This window comes from Triticum aestivum, chromosome 7A, assembly GCF_018294505.1.
Source record: "Triticum aestivum cultivar Chinese Spring chromosome 7A, IWGSC CS RefSeq v2.1, whole genome shotgun sequence".
NCBI lineage: Eukaryota > Viridiplantae > Streptophyta > Magnoliopsida > Poales > Poaceae > Triticum > Triticum aestivum.
This window is the reverse complement of record NC_057812.1, coordinates 96,975,851-96,991,905: the sequence shown is the minus strand read 5'-3', so window position 1 is coordinate 96,991,905 and position 16,055 is coordinate 96,975,851. Positions and strand designations below refer to the sequence as shown.

General features: G+C 48.8%; 2 protein-coding genes across 2 annotated transcripts; both read left to right on the top strand.

Moving 5' to 3' along the window:
• Positions 1–746: 746 nt before the first annotated feature.
• Positions 747–1,448, top strand: LOC123149864 (histone H3.2). Its single transcript, XM_044569631.1, has one exon. It carries the CDS (start codon positions 846–848, stop codon positions 1,254–1,256), a length of 411 nt encoding a protein of 136 aa, XP_044425566.1. The 5' UTR covers positions 747–845; the 3' UTR covers positions 1,257–1,448.
• Positions 1,449–4,633: 3,185 nt separating this feature from the next.
• On the top strand, positions 4,634–10,624 carry LOC123150944 (chloroplast envelope quinone oxidoreductase homolog). Its single transcript, XM_044570742.1, has 4 exons — positions 4,634–4,817; positions 8,893–9,014; positions 9,459–9,579; positions 9,722–10,624. The coding sequence occupies exons 1-4, from the start codon at positions 4,737–4,739 to the stop codon at positions 10,415–10,417; spliced, it is 1,020 nt and encodes a 339-aa protein (XP_044426677.1). The 5' UTR covers positions 4,634–4,736; the 3' UTR covers positions 10,418–10,624.
• Positions 10,625–16,055: the final 5,431 nt, after the last annotated feature.

Here is a 16,055-nt window from a genome sequence, read left to right as displayed (position 1 = left end):
TTTTATTATTTGAAAATTTAATAATTTGACTTGCATTTGAATATGAATTCGAGTTCGGTTTGGATCAGGATGAAGTTTACAAAATTAATGATGATCACAAGGCACCATTCATGTGTAGTTACTGTAGCTTAACTACTCGGGCGTTACAGTTTTGCCGCGGAAACAATGCGGCCAGCTCCAAATGCACGGGCTCCGCCTCAGTTTTGGGGGGTTGGGGACCGAGGGTGTCAGAGCCCCACGTGACGGGAAAACGGACACCTAGACTAGTCCGCGGACAAATACGGGACCGCTCGGTCCGGATGGGCGCAGGAGGTTTGAGGGTCCGCGTTGGAGATGCCTAAGATTAAATGCTAAAAACAATAATGCACCAACAATCATTAGCACTCCATTGATCAATTTTGTAATAACAACTCCTACACAAGCGATTTTCAGTAAGTGGTTTTCTTCATCGGGGCACATACAAGATGGTACAAAACATGAGTGAAATTCAGTTGCGAATCAGCAACATACAGTGCTAGGGAAGCCAAAATGCTAGTACTGCCACGGATCACGATCCGTGGCCAACCCGCACAATCGCATCTGCACCGTCCATCCACCCCTGATCCAACGTCTCACCCAGCCCCGCGCGACCCTCCCTTCGTAGCGCCTTCATCCCTCCCAAACCCAAAAATTTCCGCTCCAAATCTCCCACCCGCGCGCGCCATCCCCAAATTCCCACCCCTGCTACTTAAACTCCCCGCCGTTCCCCACGAACCCTCACAACTCAGCCAGCCACACCGCCGCCCCTCTCCCACCCTCCCAAGAATCCGCCACCGCAGTCCCCCGGCGACCCACGCGCGGCACCGATGGCCCGCACGAAGCAGACGGCGCGCAAGTCGACGGGCGGCAAGGCGCCGCGGAAGCAGCTGGCCACCAAGGCGGCGCGCAAGTCGGCGCCGGCCACTGGCGGCGTGAAGAAGCCGCACCGGTTCCGCCCGGGCACCGTCGCGCTGCGCGAGATCCGCAAGTACCAGAAGAGCACGGAGCTGCTCATCCGCAAGCTCCCCTTCCAGCGCCTGGTGCGGGAGATCGCGCAGGACTTCAAGACGGACCTCCGGTTCCAGAGCTCCGCCGTGTCGGCGCTCCAGGAGGCCTCCGAGGCGTACCTGGTGGGCCTGTTCGAGGACACCAACCTCTGCGCCATCCACGCCAAGCGCGTCACCATCATGCCCAAGGACATCCAGCTCGCCCGCCGCATCCGTGGGGAGCGCGCCTAGGCCTCTCTGCCTCCGCGTCACGCCTGCCGCCGGTTTTCCTTCTCGGTTGACCCCGCCGAGGGATTTGTTCTGCTCTGTTAGTCTAGTCTAGTCGTGCTTCGAGTTGTTATTAGGATTTGTTCCGTCCTGTCAGTCTGGTGATGTTGATTACCGGCTCGAAAATTGCAATGGAGGTGATGCAATTCATTTTAATTTCGGAGTTCACGTTGATTGCCCATAGTATTTTCTTTGATTGGATGTTTACATTTGGTGAGTGATCTCGACCTAGGACTGATTTCTGGGCTGGAGTTTTGCTGGCCGTGCTTGCTGCTTTCAGATTGCTCTTGCGCGTCAGACACTAGCTGCAGAGATTGCAATAGTTTTTTTTTGTACATTTTGACTTTGATCTTTTCAGTACCATCCATTCGACCAAACAAGGGCACGTCAGGTGTTCCATTACAAGCAAAACTAAACAAAATTCGACCTGAACTTACTTCAAGGTCATATTCCATATTGTTGTGTGTGTTGCTTACGAGGATTCATTGACAGGGTTGATAATTTGGTTTGATCGACGCTGTGCCTGACTAAACTTGTTGTAATCAGCCTATGTGCTACGACTGGCAAAGTTTGAAAAGGTTGAAATGCGATGAGTAGGAGTCACTCATCACTGCAGATGCCTCGGTGGCAATGACATGGATTCTGTCCTAGCCCACTAATTCTTGTGGTTGCCGCAGGCTGTCGCACTTGCAAGGTTGCTGTTCACAATCTCGGTGGTACTGTATCTACAGAACATCCATTACTGTCTTGGAGTGTGATCTTTTCAGAACATCCATTCGAGATTGGCCCCACATTTCAGCCCTGAAACTCCGTCACCGTATCTGCAGCAAGCCTTGGTCCCATACTTCAGCCCTGAAATCATCACCCAACCAGTTTTTAGTAGTACTTGACACTTGTAATTTCAGATACGGCTATGAACCAAACAAACTCATGTAGAAAGTCGACATCCGAGAGAGCTTGCCATGAGCTTCTCGATGCCTGAACAGCTTGAGCATAACAAAAATTTTGTTTACACACACGATGGACGCCTCCGGCAGTGGCTTCCTATCTTGGGCCAAGCTGTAGTTCAGCAGTTTATTGTAGTAGACAACCATGCCATACTCATCCAGATCATTGCTGTTAGGGGACGCTCCACGAGGAAGGCCGGTTAGCATCCGGCGAGCACCAATGCTGCATAAGTCCTGCAAGTAGTTGAGCAGGTGCCATACATGATGGAGTTTGCCAAATTCGTCGATTATTTTGATCATTTTAAATTATACTAACCCCTATCTGTACTACCCAAAATTACCTTTATTGTCCTTGAGATCTGGCTGACAACCGGTCCTCGCGGCTTCTCCTCATCGGGCTGGCCCAATATGATCACACTAGTGCAGGTCGCTCACGTTCAGCGCACAACGTGTAAGTCGGGCCGCACCACTCTGGCCTTCAATATTCGTGGCACACATCGCTGGCCCTCCTTTGAATCACACGCACAATTCTGCCGCGAACCAAGAAGTAAAAGAATTTCGACAATATTCAAAATGTTGACAAAACTTTAAATTAATGTACCAAGGGTGACATGTATAATCTTTTAATAAGCATCTTAATTCTGTCCGAATCAAACGCCTCACCAACCAATGCATGAGTCAGGAAAATTTGAGAGACACAAATTGCTATGATAGACATGGTCAAAATCATGTGAAATGGGGTACGACTGAGAGGGCTTGTTTGTTCACCAACCTCACTGATTTGTTGGACTAGCGGTCGCCGTAGACCCGCCATCAACTGAGCACAGCCTGATGAGGTCCCTACTATGTCGCTAAAGTAGGAGAGCAATTGAGCACAACCTAATGGGGTCACGTACATGGATGCGCCCACACCGACATCGGCGAGCTTGATGGAGTCGGATTCCACTGGGTCATTTTTTGCCTTGATGTTGCGGTCATACAAAGCTGTTCGAGGAGATATGAAATCGCGCCGCCGGTGCCGTTGCCGCCACCGCTGCCTCGCAATCCCTAATCCTAGGTTCGTGCAGTTAGAAGCCTAGACGGGCGACGCAATCAATTGGGGGTGAGTGTGGCATGCAGCCGACTCAGGCGTTATGCGTTGGATGCGACGCAAGCGACCTCCATCGGGCCGGCCCGGTCGAGAGAAGCTGCGAGGACCGGTTCAGCAGAAAGGAAACTATGCGGGCAAAAACCGTCGATGTAGCTGCACCTGACAATTGGGACCACTGCCGTTCAAAACACTCGCAAAATGTTAAACAGGGTAAATCGTGGCATAAGCTAAATGGGGTAAAACGGATGAAACCTCGCTAAATAGGATAATTAGTGTAAAAAATGCTAATATAGGGGGTAAAAACCCGAATTCACTTTTAAAGTTTAGACTAGCAAAAGATTTGGTCTCCCTAAAAAGTACCCCATTAGCCGCTGGATCATGTTCACTGGAGTTCAGAGCTTGGACCAACATGATGGACTCAGTCTCCACCTCAACTTTTGCAATTCCCCAATCCTGCGCAGCTTGAAGGCTTTTGAGACACGCTGTTGCTTCGGCAGTGAGAGGATCAAGCACTGCATTCATGTACCCAGCAGCAGATCTCACTGGATCCCCTTGATCATCTCGGATGACAAATCCCCATCCTCCGTGCCCATTCTCCTGGTTCATACTTCCATCCACATTAATCTTGAGAGCTCCATGGACCATGGCTGGGAGGTTGCCATTTTTCAGTACTGTTCTTTCGCTGATTGCCCCTCCCAAAAAACAGTTTGAAATACTCAACATTAGATCTCACCCTTTCAAGTTTCAACAACCGAAGTAGCATTTCTCCTTGGTTCCCCAGCGTTGCATTTGCTCCTAGTATCCCACCATACCCAGAGCATCGTGATACGTACGACCTTCTCCTGATCCGGCAAGGACAGAGGACAGTACGCGTGCAATCATTTCCTTTGCGTCACCTGTTCCTGAAATTGGTAAACTGATCACATAATAAATTGTTTAATGCTTTGTAGTCAAACGTTCAGACTTTTTAACCATATCCGTGGAAGAGAAGCGTCTCGCGAAAGGAGAGAGGTTGAGCGGTCAACAACAATGGAAAAGGATAAGGTTGAGCGGTCACGTGGCGCGCAAGTAGCCTAGCAGCGAGGGCTGCGCGAGCGATCGAGCGGTGCGACCAGCCCAGCGTTTGACCGGCGCGCCAACGTAAAACATTTCCCAAAGTTAAGACCCAGACTTCCTCGAGTCCGCGTGTGTATATATAGATCTATATACACACACGCGGACGCGAGGAATCTACACACAGGCCGTACGTGCACCCCATTATAAGAACTAGAGAGCCAACCAACTACTGCACGGGACATGTGGTTAGCAAAATCAAAATTCATATAGAGAGCCGACCAACAACCCACCGTATCAGCTAAAGCACACACAAACAGCCCTCACGATGCTTCTTGGCCATCTTCTTTGTCCATGACCACCCCAACGACGACGCCGGCGAAGATGCGGGCCGTGCTTTATGACGCCTGCGGCGGAGGCGCCGCCAGCCTCAAGGTAATTAAGAGTTACCGGATCCGCAGTTCTGTACGTGTTCATTTTATTTGGGATAGCGGGGGAAGAGGGCCGAAGCTTGTGAGTTTGCTTTGTATTCTGGTCGGCGATCGAGGTTGGTGCTAAGGAAGCTTGTGAGTTTGCTTTGTATTCTGGTTGGCAATCGAGGTTGGTGCTAAGGATGATATGGCTGATTCACTGCCTATTTGATTAGCTAGTACTCCTAGTAGAGTCTATGTTAGTTGTTTCCTAGGCCTCTCCCTTGGTGGAGAATTCTTTTTTTTAAACCAAGGCAAAAGTTTTGCCTCATATATTTATTAAGGGAGAATAGAGTTTGAATTACACCTGGTAACTGAAAAACAAAAAAAAAGTGTTACTCTCCCGGTATGATGTTGCCCAATTTCTTCGCCCGGCGGTTACCCAAAAGATGGCTTCACTCTTGATGTTGTTGAGCAAAATTGTTGGAGGCATACTCTTTTGTCGAAAGACCCGTGCATTCCGTTCGTTTCAAATGGTCCATCCCATTAGCATGGTGAGGGAGGCCATGACTTTCCGGTCAGGGGTGCTCTTGCTTGATCCATTTGCCCACTATTTCTTTATGGAGTCCTCGAGGTGCCAAGTAGTTGTGTCAGATCTTCTAAATGTAGCCACTCATTGACCAAATTCCATAGTCGCTGGGTGAATCGACATTTGACGAAAAGGTGAAGCCCATATTCTTGTTCTCTTTTGCGTAGGGGGCAGAGATGACAATTTGGCCATCCATGACGGGCCAACTTATCGGCTGTCCAGATTTGATCTTATGGCGAGCCAAGCGAAGAATTTCACCTTGGGTGGTGTTGAGGCCTTCCAAACCGTGTGATCCATAGGAGAGTGGACCTTTCCTAGAAATTGCACGGAGTAAGCCGTTGCGGACGAGTATTGACCATTCCTGGCGTGCTTCCAAGTAATCTCATCCTCTGCTTGCTCCTCAAGAGGGAAATATGAGATTAGAAGCCAAAGTTCAACAAATTGACAAATGCGTGTCTTAGAAAAGTTGGCAGTCATCTTGATTTTGTTGATCCAGAATCCTTCCTTGAGAGCGTCTCTTACTTTCCAGTTTTTTCTTGTGGAAGCCTCGTGGATGAGAGGCGCAACATCATTAGGCTTCCTGCCATGCACCGAAGGCGCCTCCCAAAAAGAGTTCTTGGACCCGTTCCCAACAGTGATAGTAGTGGAGGCATAAAAGAAATCACGGTCCTCTTCATCGCAAGGGTTGTTCATGTCAAACCGCATCTTGGACGGCTCCATCCATTTAAACCATAACCAACGTAGATGAAGGGCGCGCGCGAATTTGACCGTGTTGAGAACGCCGAGGCCTCCATGGTGGTATGGACGACATATTAGCAATCAAAAGAAGAACAATGCCATGTTAGTATTGAAAATTGCACTGTATTCTTATAATATGTAACAGAACGGAAGAGCAGCACTTTGTCAAAGATTAATCATGTGGACAGAAAGATTGATCTGAACACCAAAATGTTGACTTTGAAAGGTCGACGGTACAAGTCTAGCTTGTCTAGCTTGTTGGTTTATGCTAATAGCCACATGCCTATATCTAAATACAGGCTTCTATTATTTTAGTATACGTTGGCTTCCATTTTGCAATCATGCCTGTTGGCTTACTTGTTAGCTCGCGCGTTTCATTTGGTTTGTCTCGAGTTTGAATCCTGGCATGGCCGTGTTGTTTTTGTCTTTTTCGGCACATGAGGGACATTTGTGTGATTGAGTATAAAGCAAGGGGGTTTCCTGCAAAATGACATGCCACATGGGCCCCTGGCAGACAGGCCCCACCGGCCAGTTTCACTGTCAATAGGTGTTTACATGCAATTTAGATCGATTTGTAGCCGCGCGCCTTAGGCTTGAAACTGACTTGCAAAAATTACGGAAAGTGGTACCACTCCACTAGCACTGTCCCAATTATGATACTTGTATGTAATTAACTCAGATATATTCTCTCTTTCTCTTGCATCCTCGGCTTTAGGACTAGTTAAGATGTTACAGTGAAATTAGTTAAATAGGTTGCGCATACCTGGTGTTGGGTGCTCGGAAAAAGCACTGAATAATACCCTTTAGTCTAAAATAAGTATTTTAAGTTTAATACAACTTTGTACTAACAAAGTTAAGATATTTATTTTTCGACGTAGAGAGTAGTAGTTTTTGTATTGTGATCATGAACTCCTGGATCCTCAAAATATTCGGTGAGTGCTGATTTGTGAGCCAGTCAGAAATTTATTATTTAAAACTTAACAAATTTTAACATGGTCCCTCTTACTTTCTTTTTTTACATGTGAGGTAAGAAGATAAAAATTAATCAATCCATTAATTAATGAGATCAACGGCTAAGAACTATTTTATACTCTTACTTCTCACGTGAAAAGAGAAGATAAGAGGGATCATGCCTGAGTTAGATGCTTGGAAAAGCATTGGAGACGGTTCTTATGGCCTCAACTTCTGACGCCTAAGTCAGCACCTCTAAATCCAAATATTGAGATGAGCAAGTCAGTTCCGGTCGCTCCCGCGAGCGATGCGGAGGGGAAACCCTAGCCGCCAACCTCCGGCCCCTCCCACCCTCCCTCCCCTCGCCGCCGCAGGCCCGCGCGGAGGGGCGGCGCCCTTTTGCTTCGGCGGCGGCGGGGAGTTTCTTCCCCTGCTTTGTTGAGGGCTGGCACGGGCCGGCGAGGACAGGTAGTGGCGCAGCGCTGGCAGAGGGCGCGACGGCGAGCGGGGGGCGGCGGGACTGACGCTTGGCGGCTGTGCGGAGGGCCCTATGGTGGCGGTGCTTGCGCGGGTGCGGGCGGGGGCTCCTGCTCGTGCCGCGCCGGATCTGTGGCGGCTGCCGCTGCCGAGTGGCGCACCGGCTCCCCTACGGTGGGTGGCCGGGGCTGATGCGGAAGGCCGCCATGTCTGGCTGCGTGGGCGGCGGGCTGGCGGCGGGCACGGAGCTGGCTCCGGGGTCTCCCCGTTGGCCCCTTGGAGCGGATCTGATGGCGACGACCTCCTCCCCTGCACTTCTTCTTGCCTCGCCGGTCTGCGAGGCGGGCATCCGTGTGCCTGGTGCTCGTGGCTGGTTGGGGATGGAGGGTTGGTGGGTTTGGACCAGGGGAAACCCTTGGTCCGCGGCTGCGTCCACGGTGCCGCCGGCGCTCCGGCGTCTCCTGTTGGGGCGGCATCGAGGTCTGTCCTCCACCCTCTTCCTCCGCGACCTGGGCGAAAGCCCAAACTCTCCGGTTGGGTGGTGATGGCGCTCTGGCGTCGTTGTCCTTCTTGAAGGCGCCACCTTTGGTCGGCGGATGGGTGGTCGAGGCTTCGCAGGTGGAGGGTTGTCTTCCCCAGTGGTGTTCCTGCTTGGCTGCTTTCGGTCAACGCTGATTCGGGTTGCGGCGGTGACGAAGTATGGGTTGTGGCGGTGCGAGGTGAGGTGGCCGTGATTGCAGTTCTCTCCCCGGCATCCTGTTGGCCCGGCCTTCCGCTCGGGTGAGCGGCTTTACCCGCCGACGGTATTGCGCCCTACGGTCCGGGGTGAGGGGGCAGAGGCCTTCTTCGGAGGTAGAGACGGCTTGTGGTTCGACGTTGGTTGGCCTCGGCGGAGTTAAGGATGCGTGGCCTCCTCCGACCGCGGGTTCCGCCCTGTCCTAGTCGTGTCGTAGTCAGGATCGGGTTTGCCGACTTAGTGGTCCTTCCGGTGTCTTGTATCTTTACCGTTCTACTCTTTTTCTTTTGCTTTGTTGTATGGCCCGTTGTATGCTGGTTGTGGTGCTTTATATATAAAGCGGGGGGGAAATCCTTTATCGTAGCAAGTCAGTTGTGTGAGCACTGATTGTGAGTCAATCGGTTGATAGAGATTCTTTTCACAAGAACCCTATTTTAGCGTAGAGAGATTTGCCTGACATCTTGACACTTTTGCCGCTTAACAAACAAGTCAAAGGAATTTGTTTTTTGAAAAGAAAGAAAAACAGTAAACATCAAGATTTCTTTCTTTCATGAAGATAAACCAGTAAAACTTATAACCATGTGATTCTGAAATCTCTCTAAGCTGCAGCATGTAGAAGTCCCCGTCCCTTCAGCAAAGAAGAATGAGGTCCTGTTGAAACTACAAGCTGCAACCGTGAATCCTCTGCTGCCTCCGAACGAAAAGCTAGCAGAGAGAGAAAAGAAGGAACCGTGCATGGAGAAGATGAGGTTGGGGTAAGAAAGAACGTGTGGTGGAGAAAGGGTGATTGCAGGATGTTCTTTGGCTACACGTACATGGTAGTTTTTTTTTGCGGGGTTACACGTACATGGTAGTTGTGGGCAAGATTCAGTGACAGGTCGGGCTTAAGGCTGTGTTTGACTGTGCTATTAGGATTCCTGTGATGTCCCAATTCCTCCATTCCAAATAGCATACGTGCAGTTTTTCCTATGTTTTCAATTCTTATCTTTTGCACGTGATTTTCTTTCCTATTCCTGTATTTTCCATATCCCGCGTTTCAAGCAGGGCCTTACTATGTTATTTGGTTCTTCACTTTAACAACTATCTAGAGTGTTTCTTACCGTTTCGTTGTGATAAAGATGACACATGTGTGTGCGCACGCATGTTACTCGGTTCATCGAACAATGTGGTAATAGCTGCATCTCTACTGCTCCTTTTCCTGCAGTGACTGATGTCGCAGGAGTAATTGTTGATGTTGGTCCTGGAGTGAATGGTCTCACAGCGGGTGATCAAGTTGTCGCCAAGTTGAACTCTCTTGTAAGTGAACTTCACTCATGACAACGTCTTTCCATGTTTTTCATCTTCACGCTTAGAAAGAAGAAGGTTTAAGAACAATCCTTCTCATTTAAAAAAATATCGCCGTAAGCTCATTAATGTGACAATGTTTTCGCTATTACAGAATGGAGGTGGACTTGCAGAGTACGCGGTAGCACCCGCAAACCTGACTGTCAAAAGGCCAGCTAAGGTTTCTGCAGCTGAGGGTGCTGGCCTTCCCATTGCTGCAGGCACTGCGCTCCAGGCACTGAGGTCCATTGGGGCCAAGTTTGACGGCACCGGCAAGCCTCTGAATGTGTTGATCACCGCTGCCTCCGGTGGTGTAGGCCTGTACGCGGTGCAGCTTGCGAAGCTGGCGAACCTTCATGTCACCGCCACCTGCGGCGCCCGCAACATGGATCTTGTGAAGAGCTTGGGCGCGGACGAGGTGATGGACTACAGGACCCCAGAGGGAGCGACCCTGCAGAGCCCCTCCGGCCGGAAGTACGACGGCGTGGTTCACTGCACCGTCGGTGTCAGCTGGTCGTCTTTCCAGCTGTTGCTGAGTGACGCCGGGAGAGTGATAGATGTCACCCCGAACTTGTCAGCCATCCTCACATATGTGCTGCACAGGGTGACATTCTCCAAGAAGCGCCTCGTGCCCCAGCTTCTCCTGTCCCTCAACAAGGCAGACCTGGAGTTCTTGGTCGGGTTGCTCGAGGAAGGCAAGCTGAAGACGGTGATCGACTCGAGGTTCCCGTTGAGTGACGCAGGCAAGGCGCGGCAGAGCAGTATCGATGGCCATGCCACTGGCAAGATTGTCGTTGAGATGGAGAGCTGATCGTCGTCAATGCTATTATTGCCAACGGACTTGCATGCAGACAGTGGAGAGGAGGAATACATAGGATGGAATTATACAGACTACTCATTTGTACGTTTTTTTTTGAGCATCAGTACAGACACAAGCGCTCATATACACGCGCATACACTCACCCCTATGAACGCACACATGCACATCCTACCCCTATGAGCACCTCCGAGAGACTGAGCTGGCATATCATCTTGAGATTTACGAAGTCACGTAGGCGCCTCGTCGTCGACGGGAACGTCTCCTCCCACTGAAAGCGTATCGCCGGAAATTCTGAAATAAATCCAGAAATAATGCGAGCACTAGATTTGAACCCTGATGGGTTGAGAATACCACTGTCCACCTAACCAACTCAACCACAGGTTGATTCGCATTTGTACGTTTGTTTATGAGAAATAGCCAAACTATCACTAGTTTTTTTTGCGGGGACAAACTACTAGTTGAAACCAAGAATGCTAAAATACTACTATGAAAAACAAGAAGAGAACCATGTGACACATGTGGCAAACAATCCAAACTACTAAAAAAAATAAGGAGAGAAGTGCACATTTCAACCCTCAACTCATGCTTTAGGTTAATCTACTAAAAAAAATAAGGAGAGAAGTGCACATTTCAACCCTCAACTCATGCTTTAGGTTAATCTACAACCGGAAATACACTTTGGTACATGGTAGCATATGCTCCTGCCATCGAAAAATATATTTCAAAATGTCAAAAAATAAAATAAAACACAAATTTGACACGCACATCTCAACATTGCATGTGCACATGCAAAGTTTCGTGAAAAAGATAATATTTTATACACCCCATGTAAAAAAGACAAAAAAATGTCTCATGAAAAGCCTTTTTTAACACTAAATTTGTCTTTTTTGCATGTGACACAAAGGTTACCGGTTCTCCACGAAACGAGTTTGTATACAAGTAGAATGTCGAGATGTATGCGAGAATCATTTTGTCGGAATTTTAAGACATTTCAAAATATGTTTACAACACATTTCAAAATCCAGGACACTATTAGGGAAAAGCCTACCAACAGCGAGGGTTTTGGGCCTCTCGGTAGCGCGGGCACCGGCGCCACTAATAAGGTGCTACAGCTAACGTATAGCAGTAGCGCCGGTTGTCCCACGCTACTGCTATACATGAATAGCTGTAGCGCTCTTTGGGAAAGAGCGCTACTGATATTATCTGCAGCGCTGTTTGCTGGGACGCGCTACTGACAATGCGGCGCTACTGCTAAATTTCCCCCCTTGCTACTACTAATTTATTTATTAGTTTTTTTCCTGCATATTTGTTTTGTATTTGTTTTGTATTTGAATAGGCTTTATACAATAATCTTTAGCATATCATACATATACAAATGTAATCATAGCATATACATACAATTAGTCTCATCAAATCATGTCATCATCATAATCATCATCCAACACAAAGTGATCTCTCGTCATCATCTTGAAAATAGCGATACAAGTCTCGAATGATATGCAAATACATCGTCATCCATCTAAACAATGATATACGCGAGAAGAGCTATCACTTTGAGAACATGAGTTTGTATCCCTCTTTCGCATTAGCGTGAACCTCTAAACTAACTACTGCCTGTCGCTCGGAAACCGGAAGGGCCTGACACTCCGGCCACTTGTCGTATATATACTCCTGGCATAGCACTTTTTCGCCATCTATGATCTATGTACCCGCATCATCACATGAGTCGATGATATGCAACATATATAGTTGAGCAACAGAAAGAGACAGACTTGGCAAAAATAAAAACAACATATCATAAGCATAAATAACAAAGTTCATCGTACCCCAAAATGCCCTAACTAGAGTGATTTTCGCTAGTCGAGGAGGAGGACGGTTTAATTACATCACAAATAAAGTTTCACCGTGCATAACTCAAAGTTTTGTCATACAGAAAGTATGGACTAAACGGACACATTGTCATATATCGACAATCACTCCAACATGTCGTTCCATCCATCCAAGTCAGGGAGATAGTCCCCGAGCCTAGTGAAAGGCTTCAGGTCGAGACGCTGAGAGGCTATCCATGTTCGCACGTCTTCCCGCGACATTTGTCCTTCCCCGTAGAACATCCCTGTTTTTCCGACGACCTCCTTCATGATGATTTGGGCAAGTTCGCGCTGGATGTTATAGAACTCAGCTCGAAGTCGATGATCCTCGATATCTCCTATGTCCTTTGCCCATTGCAGAATATGGGCATCGCCGGATCTAGGTGACATGCGAAGGTTCTGGTGATCCCGTCTGTACTCCAGCATGTGGTGTAGGACATAGAATCCATCACTAAGAGAATTGTTCGGTTGCTGGATGCAGCAGAAGTCGGTCTTATTGCCGAAGGCGACCCTGCCGCCCCTTCTCTTCTTGTCCCTGACCTCTCCACCCCTTGCTTGGTAGTAAAACATAGCACTGTCGAGAACATCCTTGATGTGGGTGTAATCCTTTTTGTGAATGTTCTTCGACGAGTCCAAGTAAAGAGCGTGGGAGAATCGGGGGTAGAGGATGATGAGGACGGCGCGGCCGCCGCTGCGCAAAATAAGTCCTCAAATTAATTAGCCTCCACAGTGCAAATGAATGATTGAAATCGAAGGAAGGATAGCAGCACGGATGACTTACACGGGATGATAAGGCACGAGAATCGCCTCCTTGTCCTTATTGGCGAGCATGAAATTGACGATGTAATCCCTCGCGTATTCACGGTGATTTGCGCAGACTCCCAAGAAGCCCTTGTGCATGTAGTACGGGTCAGCGACACAGATATGAGATATCTGCTCAACCCCGATGATGTAGTTCATGTGCAAGGCATAAAGGCGGACAAACGTAAAATCCAGCTTCTTCATGTGAAACATGTCGAATATGTAATCGAATCGGAGGAAGAACTTATCCGCGGGGAAGCTGTCGACGTACGACATTTGCCGCGGAATGTTAACCACGTAGAGTGGGTATCCTGGATCTTTCGAGGCGATGAGGTCTTTCTCTACCCGCAGCACATCGTCATGAAGTCTCTTTAGATCGCCGAATCTGGCCCGTAGCGCTGTTGCAGGTAGGATTGGTTGACCGGGGATATGCCATTTATCCGCACCGGGGATATCTATACGGTCCTGAAGCCGAGGCTGCTGAGGCGGCTGGATCATAGAAACAGCTTTTTTGCCTTTCCTCGCTCTCTTCCTAAACTTCTTTACTACCGGAAGATTGTCCATAATATGTTGAGACGGCAATTCAGGCACCGACTCATGACGCTCAAACCTTGAGGAGGCGCCAGTATAGACATACTTTTCAGCAGCGCCATCGTCGTCCTCATCCTCATCCATGGCGACGACATCAGCGACTAATGGAGCCTTCTCCTTACCGGAACGGAAATGAATCAACATTCCCGCAAAATATATATAGGCCACTCAGCTTCATTGAAACAACAAAGCCACTTGGGCACAAACAACATGAACACTTCAATGAAAAGATATAATCAACAATAAAAGTCTAGGAAGGGATCATCTTTAAAATAAAACTTGCCTAAATAACCTAGATAATTAACCTAATCAAACCAGTTAACCTGACTAGTTCTCTGTCAAAGTCCTAACTAAATTTTTGCACTAACCTAGGTAATTAACCTAATTAAACTAGTTAACCTAACTACTTCTCTGTCAAAGCCCTAACTAAATTTTTGCCCTAACCTAGATAATTAACATAATTAAACTAGCTAACCTATGCATGAGAGAGAGAGGAGGGGTGGGGGCTTACAGAGGATGGCTCCGATGGTGGCGAGGGAGGCAATGGTGGCGAGGGCTCCGGTGACGGCGAGGGAGGCAGTTCTGGCGAGGGAGGATCCGGTGGCGTCGACGGCGGCTCCGGTGGCGGCGAGGGAGGTAGTGGTGGCGAGGGCTCCGGTGACGGCGAGGGAGGCAGTTCTGGCGAGGGAGGATCCGGTGGCGTCGACGGCGGCTCCGGTGGCGTTGATGAGGCCGCGCGGCTCCGTGGTGTTGGGGGCGGCTCCGATGGCGTCGACGGCGCACGGCTCTGGTGGCTCCGGGGGCGTCGGCGTCGGCAGGAGACGGCGGCGAAGTGGGGCGACGACGAATCGGGGAGACGGCGGCGGGGTGGGTCGAGAGATTTGGGGGGCAAGTGGTGGCCGGGGGGAAAACGGTTTTTTGGTTAAGTCAAAACTAGCGGTAGCGCGTTTCGCAGAACGCGCTATAGCTAAGGTAGCTATAGCGCTTTTTCCAAAATGCGCTACTGCTATACATATGTAAGTTTCTCTCTTTTTTATTTCCTTTTCTGTTTCAATAGCGGGGGTCCTCGAAACGCGCTGCAGCTGCGTTAGCTACAACGCCTCTTACTAACACACGCTACAGCTAAGCCTTTCTCTGTTTTTTCGCTTTTTCATTTATTTTGCTTTACATTTTATTTTTTTCTTTCTCCTTTTTCTGTTTCTTTCATTTTCATTTACTTTTCTATTTGTTTTTCATTTTATTTTATTTCCATTAGCAGTAGCGCTATTACAGGGAAACGCGCTGCTATTCATGCCCTAGCGGTAGCGCGCTTCCTGCAAGGCCGCTACTGCTATGCGTAGCCCATCGTTCCAGCAATGGGAATATTAGTAGTAGCGCTTTTACGGGCACACGCGCTACTGCTAGAATCGTATCTGCAGCGCGGTTTATTTTGAACCGCTACTGCTATCTAGCACTAGCGCCCTTTTTTAACCCGCGCTGTTGCTAAATTTTTGTGTATAAGGTTTTCCCTAATAGTGGGAGCATATGCTTCCATGTGCCAAAACGCCAATCTCAGAAACCTCATACTCCAAAACCGTCTACATTACAGCCCTAAACTCTCAAAACCGGCCAACTTTCAACCTTGTGTGCCTCAAACCAGTTTTGTGGTTGGTTTTGACTAGTTTTGTAGAGCTGACTGCCTAGTCAGCCGCCACAACACCGGGGCTGAATATGTACTTCCCTAGTATTTTTTAATCTCTTCGGCAAAAAATGAAATTTTCCCCGAATGATCAGCATTGTAGTGTTCATTGTTGAAAAAAATCTATTTTTTTTGTACACTTCCATTTTTTGCTCAAATTTTGATGAAAAAAATCATCAAACAGTTGCCAGACATGGTGAGTATAGCAGTAGCGGATGGTACCTGGCGGGGCGGTCGGAGGAGATGTGTTGAACGACGACGGAGGAGAAGCAGGATCGAGCCCGCCTGGAATGCTGGAGGTGATGAAGACGTAGAGTTCTGGCAGGGGTGTTTTGTGGCGGCCGGGGTGGTGGAGCGGTGGCGAAGACAAGAGAGAAAGAAGGAAGGATGGAGGCGCGGGGTCCGGGAATGGTTTTGGGTGGGCCGGGGCTGTCGGAGTCTTACGTGTCTGTTGTCCAGACTCACACAAAGCCCCCCCACGTTTATCTCGGGTTTGCGGGAAGAGGTATGCCGGGACCGCTCGGTGGACCGAACATGCCCGTGTTGGATGGCTTCCTCGGTCCAGACGTATGCAGACGGTTTGAAGGTTCACCTTGAAGATGCCCTGAGTCCTGCAAGTAGTTGAGCAGGTGCCATACGTGATGGAGTTTGCCAAATGCGTTGATTATTTTGATCATTTCATATTATACTA